At 39.2% G+C, this 12,543-nt stretch overlaps 2 protein-coding genes across 2 annotated transcripts; one reads left to right on the forward strand and one right to left on the reverse strand.

Moving 5' to 3' along the window:
• Window positions 1-383: 383 nt before the first annotated feature.
• LOC121785415 (sm-like protein LSM8) lies at window positions 384-2,924 on the forward strand. The gene is made up of 6 exons (XM_042183833.1): window positions 384-617; window positions 855-968; window positions 1,626-1,666; window positions 1,743-1,817; window positions 2,447-2,499; window positions 2,603-2,924. The coding sequence occupies exons 2-6, from the start codon at window positions 932-934 to the stop codon at window positions 2,691-2,693; spliced, it is 297 nt and encodes a 98-aa protein (XP_042039767.1). The 5' UTR covers window positions 384-617; window positions 855-931; the 3' UTR covers window positions 2,694-2,924.
• Window positions 2,925-3,272: 348 nt separating this feature from the next.
• Window positions 3,273-4,292, reverse strand: LOC121783682 (NDR1/HIN1-like protein 6). Its single transcript, XM_042181831.1, has one exon. It carries the CDS (start codon window positions 4,251-4,253, stop codon window positions 3,504-3,506), a length of 750 nt encoding a protein of 249 aa, XP_042037765.1. The 5' UTR covers window positions 4,254-4,292; the 3' UTR covers window positions 3,273-3,503.
• Between the last annotated feature and the right edge of the window lie 8,251 nt (window positions 4,293-12,543).

The raw sequence follows: 12,543 nt of genomic DNA on the forward strand, positions 1-12,543 counted from the left end.
CACCCGCGTAACGCGTTGCGGGTGGCCTTAGTGGAACGTGTGGTATCTATAATTTATACTAAAAATGAACTGAGACTCTTAATGACGGACGCACTGAAATAGTAAACCGGAACTCCTTATAGCGGATAGAGGGAGTAATAGTAATTTATAGTTATAAATTATATTTTTAAATTGTAGAATTTGAAGTGTCAAATAGAAATAATTAAATTCTTTTATAGTTATACACCTTAAATAAATTTAATATACCGAATAATAAAAAAATTGAATAAATTACGTATATATTTAAATAAAAAAATTAATGTTAGAAACATATCTTGTGTTATAGTACAAAGTTCAAGAAATCGAAAAATGAAATTTGAGCATAGATTACTCCATATCGGTTATACATATACCAATATTATATTCCCTCAAACCCTAATGAAAGTGGCGCTTCAATTTCCTTCTCTCTCACCCTTACCGGCGAAATCCGCCCGCCTCTCACTCGCCTTGCCGCCTGCCTCACCGCCTTGGCGCCAGCCGCCAGCTTGCCACGCTGCTCCACCGCCATACCTCGTCGTATTGCCGCTTGCGTACCTCGCCGACTCTCCTTCGGCACTGCCTCAGCCGGCCTCGCTGAGGTGTGTTGCAGCATTTATTGATTTTCTTCAATTCAAGTATTCTGATCTTATTGTTTCTGTTTGAATTGATTTTGTTTCTATTCTGGATTGAGTTCCTGCTCAATTTTATATGAAATTTATAGAATTCAGACTGGTTTTGAACATACCATGGACTTCATTTTCTTGGAGGAGACTAATAAGAGGAGAAAATTGATACCTCATCTGATTGGACTTGATCTGCGAAATTGTTTTTATCAGGAATATCATTTGGAGCTTGAGTGGACTAATAAAGGCCATTTGCTCACTTGCTGCTCATTTTCATCGAGGATTAGAAGATGGCAACTGGGGCTGGACTTGAGACTCTTGTTGATCGTACGCAATCTTTTATCCTGTCTAAGCATATTGTTGTATTATCTGAATCATTTTCAAGTTCCATAGCTAAGGCTTCTTATTTTGTCTACTCCGTTATCATTGGAACTTGGAACTTGATGGACTAATTTGTTGAACTCGGAATGACTATTTGTTTTTAAGGGTAATATCATGGTGTTTCATGATTTCATTGTCTTTTTATTGTGTAAGAGTTATCTATAGCACTAAACCTATCTACCTTTGTGACATAAATTCTATATCCTTATTTGTGTGGCTTCCTCGTTGCTTATATTATGAATTGAAAGAGAACATAATCATATAAGCGGAAAACGGATCAAAATTCTTAGGTTGGCCTGTTATAAAATTACCCATTTCAACACTTTCATGTCATTGAGAAGATTAAATCTACTAGATTCCAGCATTGTTTTCAAGGATATGCTCTTCTTGTCACCACCTCATGAAATTTTAGTGATGGCATAAATTGACAAACACCTCAGTTTATTGCTTGTCAAACTATATTTGTTGAAACTTGAAAGTTATTACTCTCTGTTTGTCTATGCTTGCCAAGGGTGGTGACAACATCCTATTAGCAACAGGTGTTTTTTGGCATGTTTACTTCTCTACCAGTCAGGACCCTTATATTCCCTTTTCTTATTGTAGAGACAATTTCAGTTATCACAAATGATGGGCGGAATATTGTGGTGAGCTTCATTTTTGGGCCGAAATAGAGAAAAATAACTTTGGCTATATTTTACTGAAATATGACCTTTCATGCAGGGAATTCTGAAAGGTTTCGATCAAGCTACCAACATAATTCTTGATGAGTCTCATGAACGGGTGTACTCCACAAAGGTCTCTTCTCTTACAAGTATTGAACATGTGAATATTTTCCTGCCTGCCATTTTAATGATTTTGTTGACTATGTCAATTCATTTTAATGACACTTTAACAACTTCTGTTTTCGCTTTAGTTCTTCAATCAGATTGGCTTTTTGTCAGCCAATCTGAATTTCAACCATACATTGCAGTGCTAATCATGCATTAACTGAACATGTTGCCTTTGTCACTCACCCTTTTTAGTTTTCTCTATGCTTCTGAATTATATATTCTGAAGTTCAGAAACTGGAAATAAGGTTTCACGGAAGAACTACAAAGGAGGAGTGACATATTCATGCCCTCAGAAACTTGAGATATTCATATGCATGCCAATGAAATTCTGAATACAAATTTCTTTGATATTTTATGCTTCCTTGATGTTAATGAACAAAGGAGGAGTGAAATCTTGTTCAATTAATGAAACGGGGAGATGACATATTATCCAGGTTCCATCATATTACTCTCACAAATAATTAAGGACTATAGTATGTCATCCAGCCCTCCCCCAATGTTAATGATGCTATATGCACTTCAGCTGTGCAAGAAGTAATTGTTGTGCGTTTTCTGTTAGCAATATTCTAAATCTTCAGGTCTTGTTATCTGTAGGAAGGTGTACAGCAACTCGTGTTGGGTCTCTACATCATTCGCGGTGATAACATGTATGATATCCCTCATATTCTGAACTACCTAAATATTTTGATCTGATTTATCATTTTTTGTTATACTTATACATAATGTAAAATTTCCTTTTAATGTCTGTAGAAGCATTGTCGGAGAGTTAGATGAAGAGCTAGATGCAAGCTTGGACTTATCGAAACTTAGAGCACATCCTTTGAAGCCGGTCATCCACTGATGTTTGCCAATACCTTAAAACTGTTTAGCTTTGCTTGTGAGAACCAAACTTTAGCTAGAAACAGCAGAGGTAAAAATGAGGATGTTTGATTGACAGTTTATGCCAAATATAATATTGTTCAGATTCATTTTACTGAGCCGTTGTATGCACCCTTCATAATTTAGGCTTGTTGCAGTGATATAAAAGGATAAGTGTCAATTCAGATATGTATGCTCAATATTTGTGGTTTTTTTTGTTTGCTGTTTGTCTTTTTAACATCTTTTGAGACATTTCAAAATACTAGTACTATATTTTCAAAAGAATACTCTCGTGATATGGTAAGATATTAGTAGTAGTTAATTTCTTTAGATCTATTCTATATTGCAGGTCATATTAGAAGCTTAGAAAGTCCACTTTTATTTCGTGAAGCAAGTGAATTATGTATGGTTAAAGGAATAATCATCGTTTTCTTCAGGTTGGATACTTAAATTGATTATTTCTACTTTTGAATATCATCCATTTGAAAAACGTGATGACTTAATAGAACAGGCATCCCCTGGTTTTCATTCACTTTGAAGAACTGATAAAAACATAATAGTATTAAATAAATAATCAATAATATTCATATAATCAAAGAATATATGTAAATAATCGATGGCTCATGGCCTACAACAACACATGGAGAGCAAAACCATAATACCTATATAGTCCTCCATTGAACACAACAAAATCACCAGCAAAATTTATTGTAAAAATGAATCTAACTGATGATTGTGTGCCTAAATCAATATGTATATGTATATATATCAGCACCAAAATAAATAAAAAAGTTCAAAGCCGGAACCTAAATCTACAGCTGCTGTCTCTGATCCTGATTGCATTATTCTGAGCCACACTGTCAACATTAACCCTGCACCTCACCAAGAACTTCCACTTCATCAGCTTCAAGCTCCCCAGCTTGATCCTCACCGGCACCGTGGCCCTGAGGTTCAACGGGATGTTCCCGGTCTGGCGCTGCGCATCCAGCGAGGCCACCAGGCCGGATGCATCCTGCGTCTGGCCCGTGAGCACGAGGCTGAGGAGTGTCGTGTTGCGATGGCCCTGGTAGAATTTGGGCAGCGACCCTTCGCACAGCTTCGTGCCCGTGTACCACACGCTCAGATGGCTCCCGCCCTCGTAGTATATTCCGATCTTCTTGTTGGGGTTCCTCGCGGTGATGTTGACGTTGAACGTCGCGGACAGGCTGTTGTCGACGTTGGTGGTCAACTCGGTGATCCCCATGGCGTCGACCGAGTATTTCGGTATTTTCGGGTCGAATACAAAGTATATTATGGCAGCTAGTATGCCAATTAGTATGATTTGGATGATGATGAGGGCTAGTGTCCAGCACAAGCACTTCTTGAAGCAGCTGCCCCTCCTCTTTGGCGGCTTCATCGGCGCGTAGGGTATCGTGCGGTGCATCGGCCTCTCCGGGTCTCCCTGCTCCGACCGGTACGAGCCTCGCCCGACGAGTGGGGCGGTGGGTTTCGGGGGAGGCCCGGCCTCGGGGTCTACCGGGTGGATTCTTTGATGATCGGCCATTGTGAATTAGGAGAGGAAGTATTGTAAGTTCTGGTTTAGGGCAAATGTGTGGTTGGTTATATAATGTTTTGGAAAAGTGAAAGTGTTAAAGTATGTGTGTTGAAGCTTCGTATAATTGACTTTGGGTAATGAGAGGGTAAAGAGTCTTATTCTAGGGAGTTTTTTTCTTATGCTAGCAAATTAAATGAACCCTTTTTTTGGTCAAAGACAGACGCGTAGCAGCAATAATTATACGTTTTTTATATTTTCTTGACTTTTTAAACTATTGGTTTTGTTGGGTTATCAATATAAATTAATAAGCTTGCATATTTTAGTAAGTACTACTACTTTATTTTTATGTGTGCACTTTATGGTTTTATTACTAATTGAATTTGAGTCCCAAACGCATCTTATGATCTATAAAAATGCTCAGACAATATACATTCCATCTTTTTTTTTTCTCATGATTAACATGCTTGGTTTATAGCTTGTTCACTAATACAGAATTGTTATTCATCATTTCGTCAAAGATACCGAATTCAATACTTGCCAAAGGAAGAAGAGTCATTAGTGGAGAAAGATATGTAATTGATAGGCAATTAATGTGTAATACATAGCCCTAGAATAGATTGATCTATTACCAAAATTAAATTGTAATCTTCTCTACAAAAAGGAGAAGAAACCGTGACTTTATACATATTGAAATACAAGCCTTTCATCTTCTCCCAAAGCTTTCTCACTTAGAATTGCTCTATGCATCGCCTAACTCTCGATTACCATCGTTGAGATGGTATCAGAGCAGGTTTATCCGGGCTTGAGACTCAGAAAAATTTCATCACAGTCTCGTATACCTTTCCCGACCCTTTGAAACCTGCGAAAAACACAACCAAAATGTCAGAATCAGACAGTCCTCCAAAAACCAACACAGCCGTAACCCTCTCGGCAGAACAGTTTGCCGAGTTTATGAGACTGAGTATGTCTCAGAAACATCAAAACAACCAGCCTTCATCCATCGAATCACTAGGCGAGGTGCGCCTAGCAGAGAAGCTCAACGGGGATAACTACCCGCTATGGGCTAAACTGATGAGTCGAGGGATCCGAGGGAAGGGTCTGGCTTCTCACATTAATGGAGTTACAGATCCCCCCCTCCGACGGACCCAACCTACAACCGATGGCAGCAGCGGGACGATTGCTGCTTCAATTGGATCATAAGCAACATCGACGCCAGCCTCGTAAACGAGGTGTCCCAGTACGAGACGGCTTATGACTTATGGGAGAGTCTAGCCACCACGTATGGAAGCGGCGCCGATTTGTTTCAGATTTCAGACCTGCACAGATAGGTATATAACATTAAACAAGGTGAATCAACACTCGAGAACCTATGGCAGAAATTACAAGACCTCTGGATATCGATTGATACCCGGGATCCAAACCCAATGAACACTCCATCAAGCATCGAAAAGTACAATCAGAACACACAAAGGCACCGATTGTACCAATTCATGTGGGCACTGGACGACAACAGATACGGAAAGATAAAGAGGGAAATCCTCAATATGGATCCAATACCAACAGCAAGGAAAGCATATGGATTAGTCAGAAGGGAGTTGGTCAATGAAAAATTACTCAATCCAGAGACGAAGGAATCCGGAATTGGAGTAGGGCTTGCAGTACACGACCGAAATCGAGCACTCCCACCACAGTACCACCATCCCCAATCGAGGAACCCTAATTACCTGAAGGATGAGGACAAAAGCAAGTTAGTATGCAGTCACTGCGGAGGAAAGAAACACACGAAAGAAACGTGTTTCCACATCCATGGGTTCCCAGAGTGGTGGGAAGAGATGAAGAAGGCGAGACAAGCCCGAAATGCGGGCCGAACCGGTGGAAACAGGGGAGGCGGGAGAGCCTCAGCAGCTATCGCTCAAGACCGCGCCTCCTACACCGGAAATGCTCCGACGGGTGGCAGCGGCAGCGGCGGCATCCCCGGCGACAACGGTCAAGTCAGAGCCGAGGAGAAGACCCCAACCGCATCCGTATCCATAGCACGAACATGGTCCGAAGGTAATTCAGGGGAGAATGGCGCTCTCACCGGCGATTTCGCCGACGGTATCGGCGAAAGAAGGATAAACGACGCGGCTAGGGTTCCCACACATGGAGGGGGAGAGGCGGCTAGGGTTCCATTACAAAGCCCTAAATTCGACCAACTCCCTAAAACCCAAAATTCCACCCCAAGAAAACCAAATATTCTATTCCAGTCCCCTCCCACAAACTATACCCAAATTCCACCCCCGAAACCGAAGTATTTCCAAACTGACCCCCACACTTCAAATATATTACACCAAACACCCCACATAAACGAAACCTCCAGAAAATCACCCCAAACTTCCACAAATTTTCGAAATGACCCCTCAGTTGCACAAACATTACAAATTGCACCCCACTTTTCCAAAAACATCACCCTTCAGCCAACTATACCCTGTCGAAACTCCTTCGAAGCCTTAGCCTGTTCCTCGACGTCTGATTCAGGTCCTAAAGACACTCACTGGATCTTTGACTGTGGGGCAACCGATACCATTTCGTTTGAAGCCTCAGACTTTGTATCTATTGCCACATCCAAAAAATCTCATGTCCAAACCGCCAATGGGGACCTAGCCCGCGTCATGGGAACAGGCTCAATAAATATTTCGCCAACTCTGCGCCTCTCTAACTGCCTTTTTGTTCCGTCTTTATCTCATAAGTTGTTATCCATTAGTCATGTGACTAGAGAATTGAACTGCAAATTACTAATGCAGCCTCGATTTTGCATGTTACAGGATATCAAGACGGGGATGATAGTTGGGCGTGGCACTGAGCGAAGCGGACTGTATTATGTGGACGAGATAGCCCAACAGAGTGCTGCAATGATGCTGACTCCCGGACCGACAGACAGACAGGCTTGGCTTTGGCATCGTCAGTTAGGACACCCATCTTTGGGATATTTCCGTCTTCTTTTTCCTAAATTAGTTAAATCCTTGAACTCTTTTAATTGTGACACTTGTGTGTTGGCCAAAAACCGTAGACATTCTTTCAAGTTAAACAATACGAGAGTAAAATCTCCTTTTGCTTTAGTACACTCTGATGTTTGGGGTCCTGCTCCTATCACTGGCGGGCAAGTTTTTCGATATTTTGTACTTTTTATTGATGACTATTCCCGCATGACCTGGATCTATTTTTTGAAAAATAAAAATGAAGTGTTTGATAAGTTTGTTGATTTCTATAACCTTATTCAAACACAGTATAAATACACCATCCAGACCCTTAGATCAGACAATGGGGGGGAATTTGTCAACAATAAAATGCAAGAATTTTTTAGGACAAAGGGATTAGTCCACCAAACCACGTGTGTTTACAATCCAGAACAAAATGGGGTAGCCGAACGAAAAACCGTTACATTCTTGAAATTACCCGGGCTCTTTTGATAGAATCCAAGGTACCAAAATCTTTTTGGCCAGAAGCTACAGCCACTGCTATCTACCTCATTAACCGACTACCGACGAGCATACTTAGCTTCAAGACCCCCTTAGACATTTTTTCCCAGCACTTCGACATCCCATCTTCTCTATCCCTTGAACCCAAAGTGTTCGGATGCTCGGTCTTTGTCCACATTCCTAAACACGACCGTTCCAAATTTGATCCCTGCGCCCTAAAATGTGTCTTCCTTGGCTATGGAAAAAATCAAAAAGGTTACCGATGCTATGACCCAAAAACCCCGTAAAATCCATACAACCATGAACTGTGATTTTGTGGAAGGAGAATACTTCTACGCCCAATCTAGCGGTCAGGGGGAGACACAACCTTCAGACAATAATCCAACAAATGACCTCCTAGATTGGCTACCGGATATTCAAAACTACCAATTAGGGGGAGAGTCACCAGGGGAACCACAGATAGGGGGAGAGTCACAGCCAAGCCCTGTCACAGACGTTGGTCCACCTGAGGAAGTTAGCAACACCGCCGGGCCGTCAAATACCATAATACAGAACGACGAGCAAGGTGACACTAATCAACCGTCAACCCCGCCTTTGATTCCTGAGGTAACCAGTTCAGTTTTTGATAATATACCTGTGGACGGCACTAACCTTGATAGAGGACACAATGAGGAAAGTGGAACCAATGGAGGAAGCGAGAGGAATTCATACTAGTTGCCCCAGAGGAGAACAAGAGGAGTGCCTCCTCGACGGTACTCCCCGGACTGGAGAGGGAAGAAGGCAAAATACGCAGTATCCAATATTGCGCAATGTCACCTATCAGAAATGGCCTGGGCCTTCGAGACGGCTTTATATGAGGAAGAAGATATCCCACAATCATTTGAGGAGGCAAGCAAACACAAACACTGGAGAGAAGCTATGAAGAAAGAAATAGACGCTCTAGTCAAGAATGGCACATGGGAGAAATGTACGCTGCCAAAAGGAAAAAAACCAGTTGGATGCCGGTGGATATTCACCATAAAAAGAAGAGCAGATGGTTCAATCGAGAGATACAAGGCGAGACTCGTGGCAAAAGGATACACCCAAGTATATGGAGTGGATTATGAAGAGACCTTCTCCCCCGTGGCTAAAATGGAGACTGTGCGGGCACTACTATCTGTAGCAGCATGCAAAGACTGGAACCTACACCAATTTGATGTGACGAATGCCTTCCTACATGGAGAACTAGAACAAAACAAGGGAGTATACATGGAAGTCCCACCAGGCTTTGCCGGAGAATTTGGAGAAGGAGAAGTTTGTCGTCTGCGGAAAACCTTGTACGGGTTAAAGCAGTCTCCCCGGGTCTGGTTCGGCCAGTTCTGTCAAGCCATGTTCAAGCACGGATTTCAACAAAGCCAGTCTGATCACACACTCTTTACAAAATCGAGAGACAATAAGGTAACATGTCTGATTATTTATGTTGATGACATGATTATCACTGGAGATGATATAGAGGAAATTCAGAAGTTGAAAGAAAATCTGTTCAAGGAATTTGAGATGAAAGATTTAGGGGCACTGAAGTACTTCTTGGGAATAGAAGTGTTGAGATCCAAGCACGGAATATTCTTAAGGCAGAATAAGTATGTCCTAGACCTGTTAGCTGAAACCGGTCTCCTCGAATGCCAGCCAGCTGATACTCCGATGATTCCCAACCATGGTTTGAAGTTAGAGGAAGGAGTGGAACTCACTGACAGAGAGAGATACCAACGACTGGTTGGAAAACTCATTTATCTCTCACATACTAGACCCGACATTGCATATGCCGTTGGCATTGTGAGCCAGTTCATGCACAAACCTCAGGTTAATCACATGGAAGCCGCGTTAAGGATCGTGCGGTACTTGAAAGGTACTGTAGGATATGGAGTATTCCTAGCAAAGAAAGAAGACTTGGAGATTGATGGATACACTGATGCTGACTGGGCAAGCAATCCGGTGGATAGAAAATCTACAGGAGGCTACTTCACCTTCATAGGGGTAAACTTGGTTACGTGGAGGAGTAAAAAACAAAAGGTAGTAGCTCTATCTAGTGCCGAGGCCGAGTTCCGAGGAATGAAAAGTGGACTCATGGAAATCCTATGGCGAAGAAGGTTACTTACAGAAATTGGCTTCCCACCTACTCGAAAGAGTCAATTGTTCTGCGACAACAAGGCTGCGATTAGCATTTCAGAAAACCCAGTACAACATAACAGAACAAAACATGTGGAAGTTGATCGGCACTTCATCAAGGAAAAACTGGAAGGAGGGATTATTGAGTTCCCATTTGTCCATTCGGAAGAGCAACTTGCTGACATATTAACCAAGGCTGTTCACCCAAAGGTCTTTAAAGAAGTATTGGCCAAGTTAAGCATTGGAGATATCATTGCTCAACTTGAGGGGGAGTGTCAAAGATACCGAATTCAATACTTGCCAAAGGAAGAAGAGTCATTAGTGGAGAAAGATATGTAATTGATAGGCAATTAATGTGTAATACTTAGCCCTAGAATAGATTGATCTATTACCAAAATTACATTGTAATCTTCTCTACAAAAAGGAGAAGAAACCGTGACTTTATACATATTGAAATACAAGCCTTTCATCTTCTCCCAAAGCTTTCTCACTTAGAATTGCTCTATGCATCGCCTAACTCTCGATTACCATCGTTGAGAGTTCACTAATACAGAATTGTTATTCATCATTTCCAATATATTGGCTTCTCCATACATGAAGCCGTGTATACAAGTATAATCAGATATCAATGGTGGACTTATAGGTTCAAAGAGAAAAATTCTGGTTCTGTCATTCTTAACCAGCATGAGGTATTTTTGGCATCGAAAATAAACGAGAGAAACTAGAGATACATAAGATCAAGCAACGGTGTATTTTAGAACTTAAATAATACGCAAAATCAAATAAATCTTTATAGTTTAACAATAGTTTTTCATTAGTTTAACCAGAGTTGCAAATGCACTCAAAAGTAAGCAAACACGTCAATATGTCACGTAGAAGCCTAATTGGCTTTCTCTCATATTCAATTAATTAAAAGTGACGCTGAATCAAATTTCAAATGGATAGTTATTGCTTCAGATATGATATATGGTATACTATAAAATAGCTTTAATTTTACCAATTCAATATACAAATAATCTTATTATGATAATCTAGGAACAACTTTAATTTCGTGCCAATTTGAGTACAGAAATTTATATTCCTCTTATGGTGTGGTTTTAATATGATTCATGCTCTTCTACTCTATGTAAAAAGCAAAATGCCAAAATCTAACTATAATTATAATTTCTAAGATTTAGAAGCTTCCATAGTTGGAATGAAATGTGACGCGTGATATAAGTGGACTAGGTAAAAACTTTGTTAATTTAACCACATCACTTTTGACTTTCAAGACTAGACGATATTAATGTATTTGCTTATGAAACTACACCTTCTGTCCCTGAAATTTTATCACATTTTCCATTTCTGTCCGTCCTTCAAAATTTGTCACATTTCACTTTTTACTATTTTTTATAATAACCTCCCACATTCCACTAACTTATTTTCATTCATATTTTATTATAAAACTAATACTTTTCATTATATTTCTTAAAATCTATGTCCTGTCAAACTGTAACAATATTTAAGGGATGGAGGGATTAATAAACTTTTGTCTACACCTACACAATATTAATTTTATTTTTATTTCCTTCCGTCACTTTGCTAGAAGTCAATATGATATTATTAACCAAATTTAAAGCCTACAATATGATATTATATTCACATGGTTGTGTCTGCATACATTTATCCAAACAGACAGTTTCTTGTTATTTTTTGACTTTAGATGGCTAGGGTAATGTTATCTGGCCTTCCCCAAAAATATATCCCTGATTTTCTTTTCAGTATACTTTTATTATGTGTAAGATTTATATACGACTTAACACGGTCCTCTTCTAATGCTTATAACACTATAATCTAAAACTAAGACTAAATCTACACCCTTAGATTTTGAAATGAGTTGATGAGATTAAAATTCACAAATTTCAATAAATAGTAGACAAAATATCAACAATAGGGTAATATCGTCATTATGTTATCATATGATAATTTTCGTGGGTGTTTTTTTATGTCAACATAGTGTATTAAAAACATCAACAATATGGCATGAGAATATCAAGTACAAGAAAATATCATCACATTTTTATTGATATTTTATCTACATTATATTTAGATTTTGCATACAATATATTGAGATTTTTTTGCATTTGTTGATAAAATTTGCTTATCAACATGTACGAAAATAAAATATAATTTATCAAATTTCATCACCCAAACATCGTCGGGACATATGCAATTGAGATCTCGTTGGAATCCTTATAAAATTATCTTTAATTTGATATATTTTTTGCAAAAACATAATTTAAATCAGAGAGTTACGTAAATTTAAAGTTTTAAAATGATTTTGATGAGAGAGAATTGACATTAATACCCTTTAAGTTTATTTAATATTTTTTTAATTTAAAATATAATCCACGTGACATTATTTTATCAACTAGATCTTATAATCTAATGGGTAAGATTTTATCTTAATTTGTGATCACTAATTAGTTAGCAATTGATCATTTCCCGAGTTAACATATTTTAAATACAGTTAAAACTACACAAAATAGCTAATAAAAACGTGTCCCTTGGCCAATTAGAATATCGAAATATTAGAAGGACTATGTAGAGAAAAAATCGAAAATTTATATACATACTACGTTTGATTTTTTCGATTTTGAGAGGGTACTCATAGAAAAAGGAGATAGTGTTGTTTCGAATGAGTTTATTTTTTTAAT

Source organism: Salvia splendens, chromosome 21, assembly GCF_004379255.2.
Source record: "Salvia splendens isolate huo1 chromosome 21, SspV2, whole genome shotgun sequence".
NCBI lineage: Eukaryota > Viridiplantae > Streptophyta > Magnoliopsida > Lamiales > Lamiaceae > Salvia > Salvia splendens.

Coding starts and splice junctions, on each gene's coding strand:
- LOC121785415 (XM_042183833.1), top strand. CDS start 932: ATGGCAACTGGGGCTGGACTTGAGACTCTTGTTGATC. Junction 969..1,625: donor ACTTGAGACTCTTGTTGATC/GTACGCAATCTT, acceptor TTCTTATTGTAG/AGACAATTTCAGTTATCACA. Junction 2,500..2,602: donor ATCATTCGCGGTGATAACAT/GTATGATATCCC, acceptor TAATGTCTGTAG/AAGCATTGTCGGAGAGTTAG.
- LOC121783682 (XM_042181831.1), bottom strand. CDS start 4,253: ATGGCCGATCATCAAAGAATCCACCCGGTAGACCCCGAGGCCGGGCCT.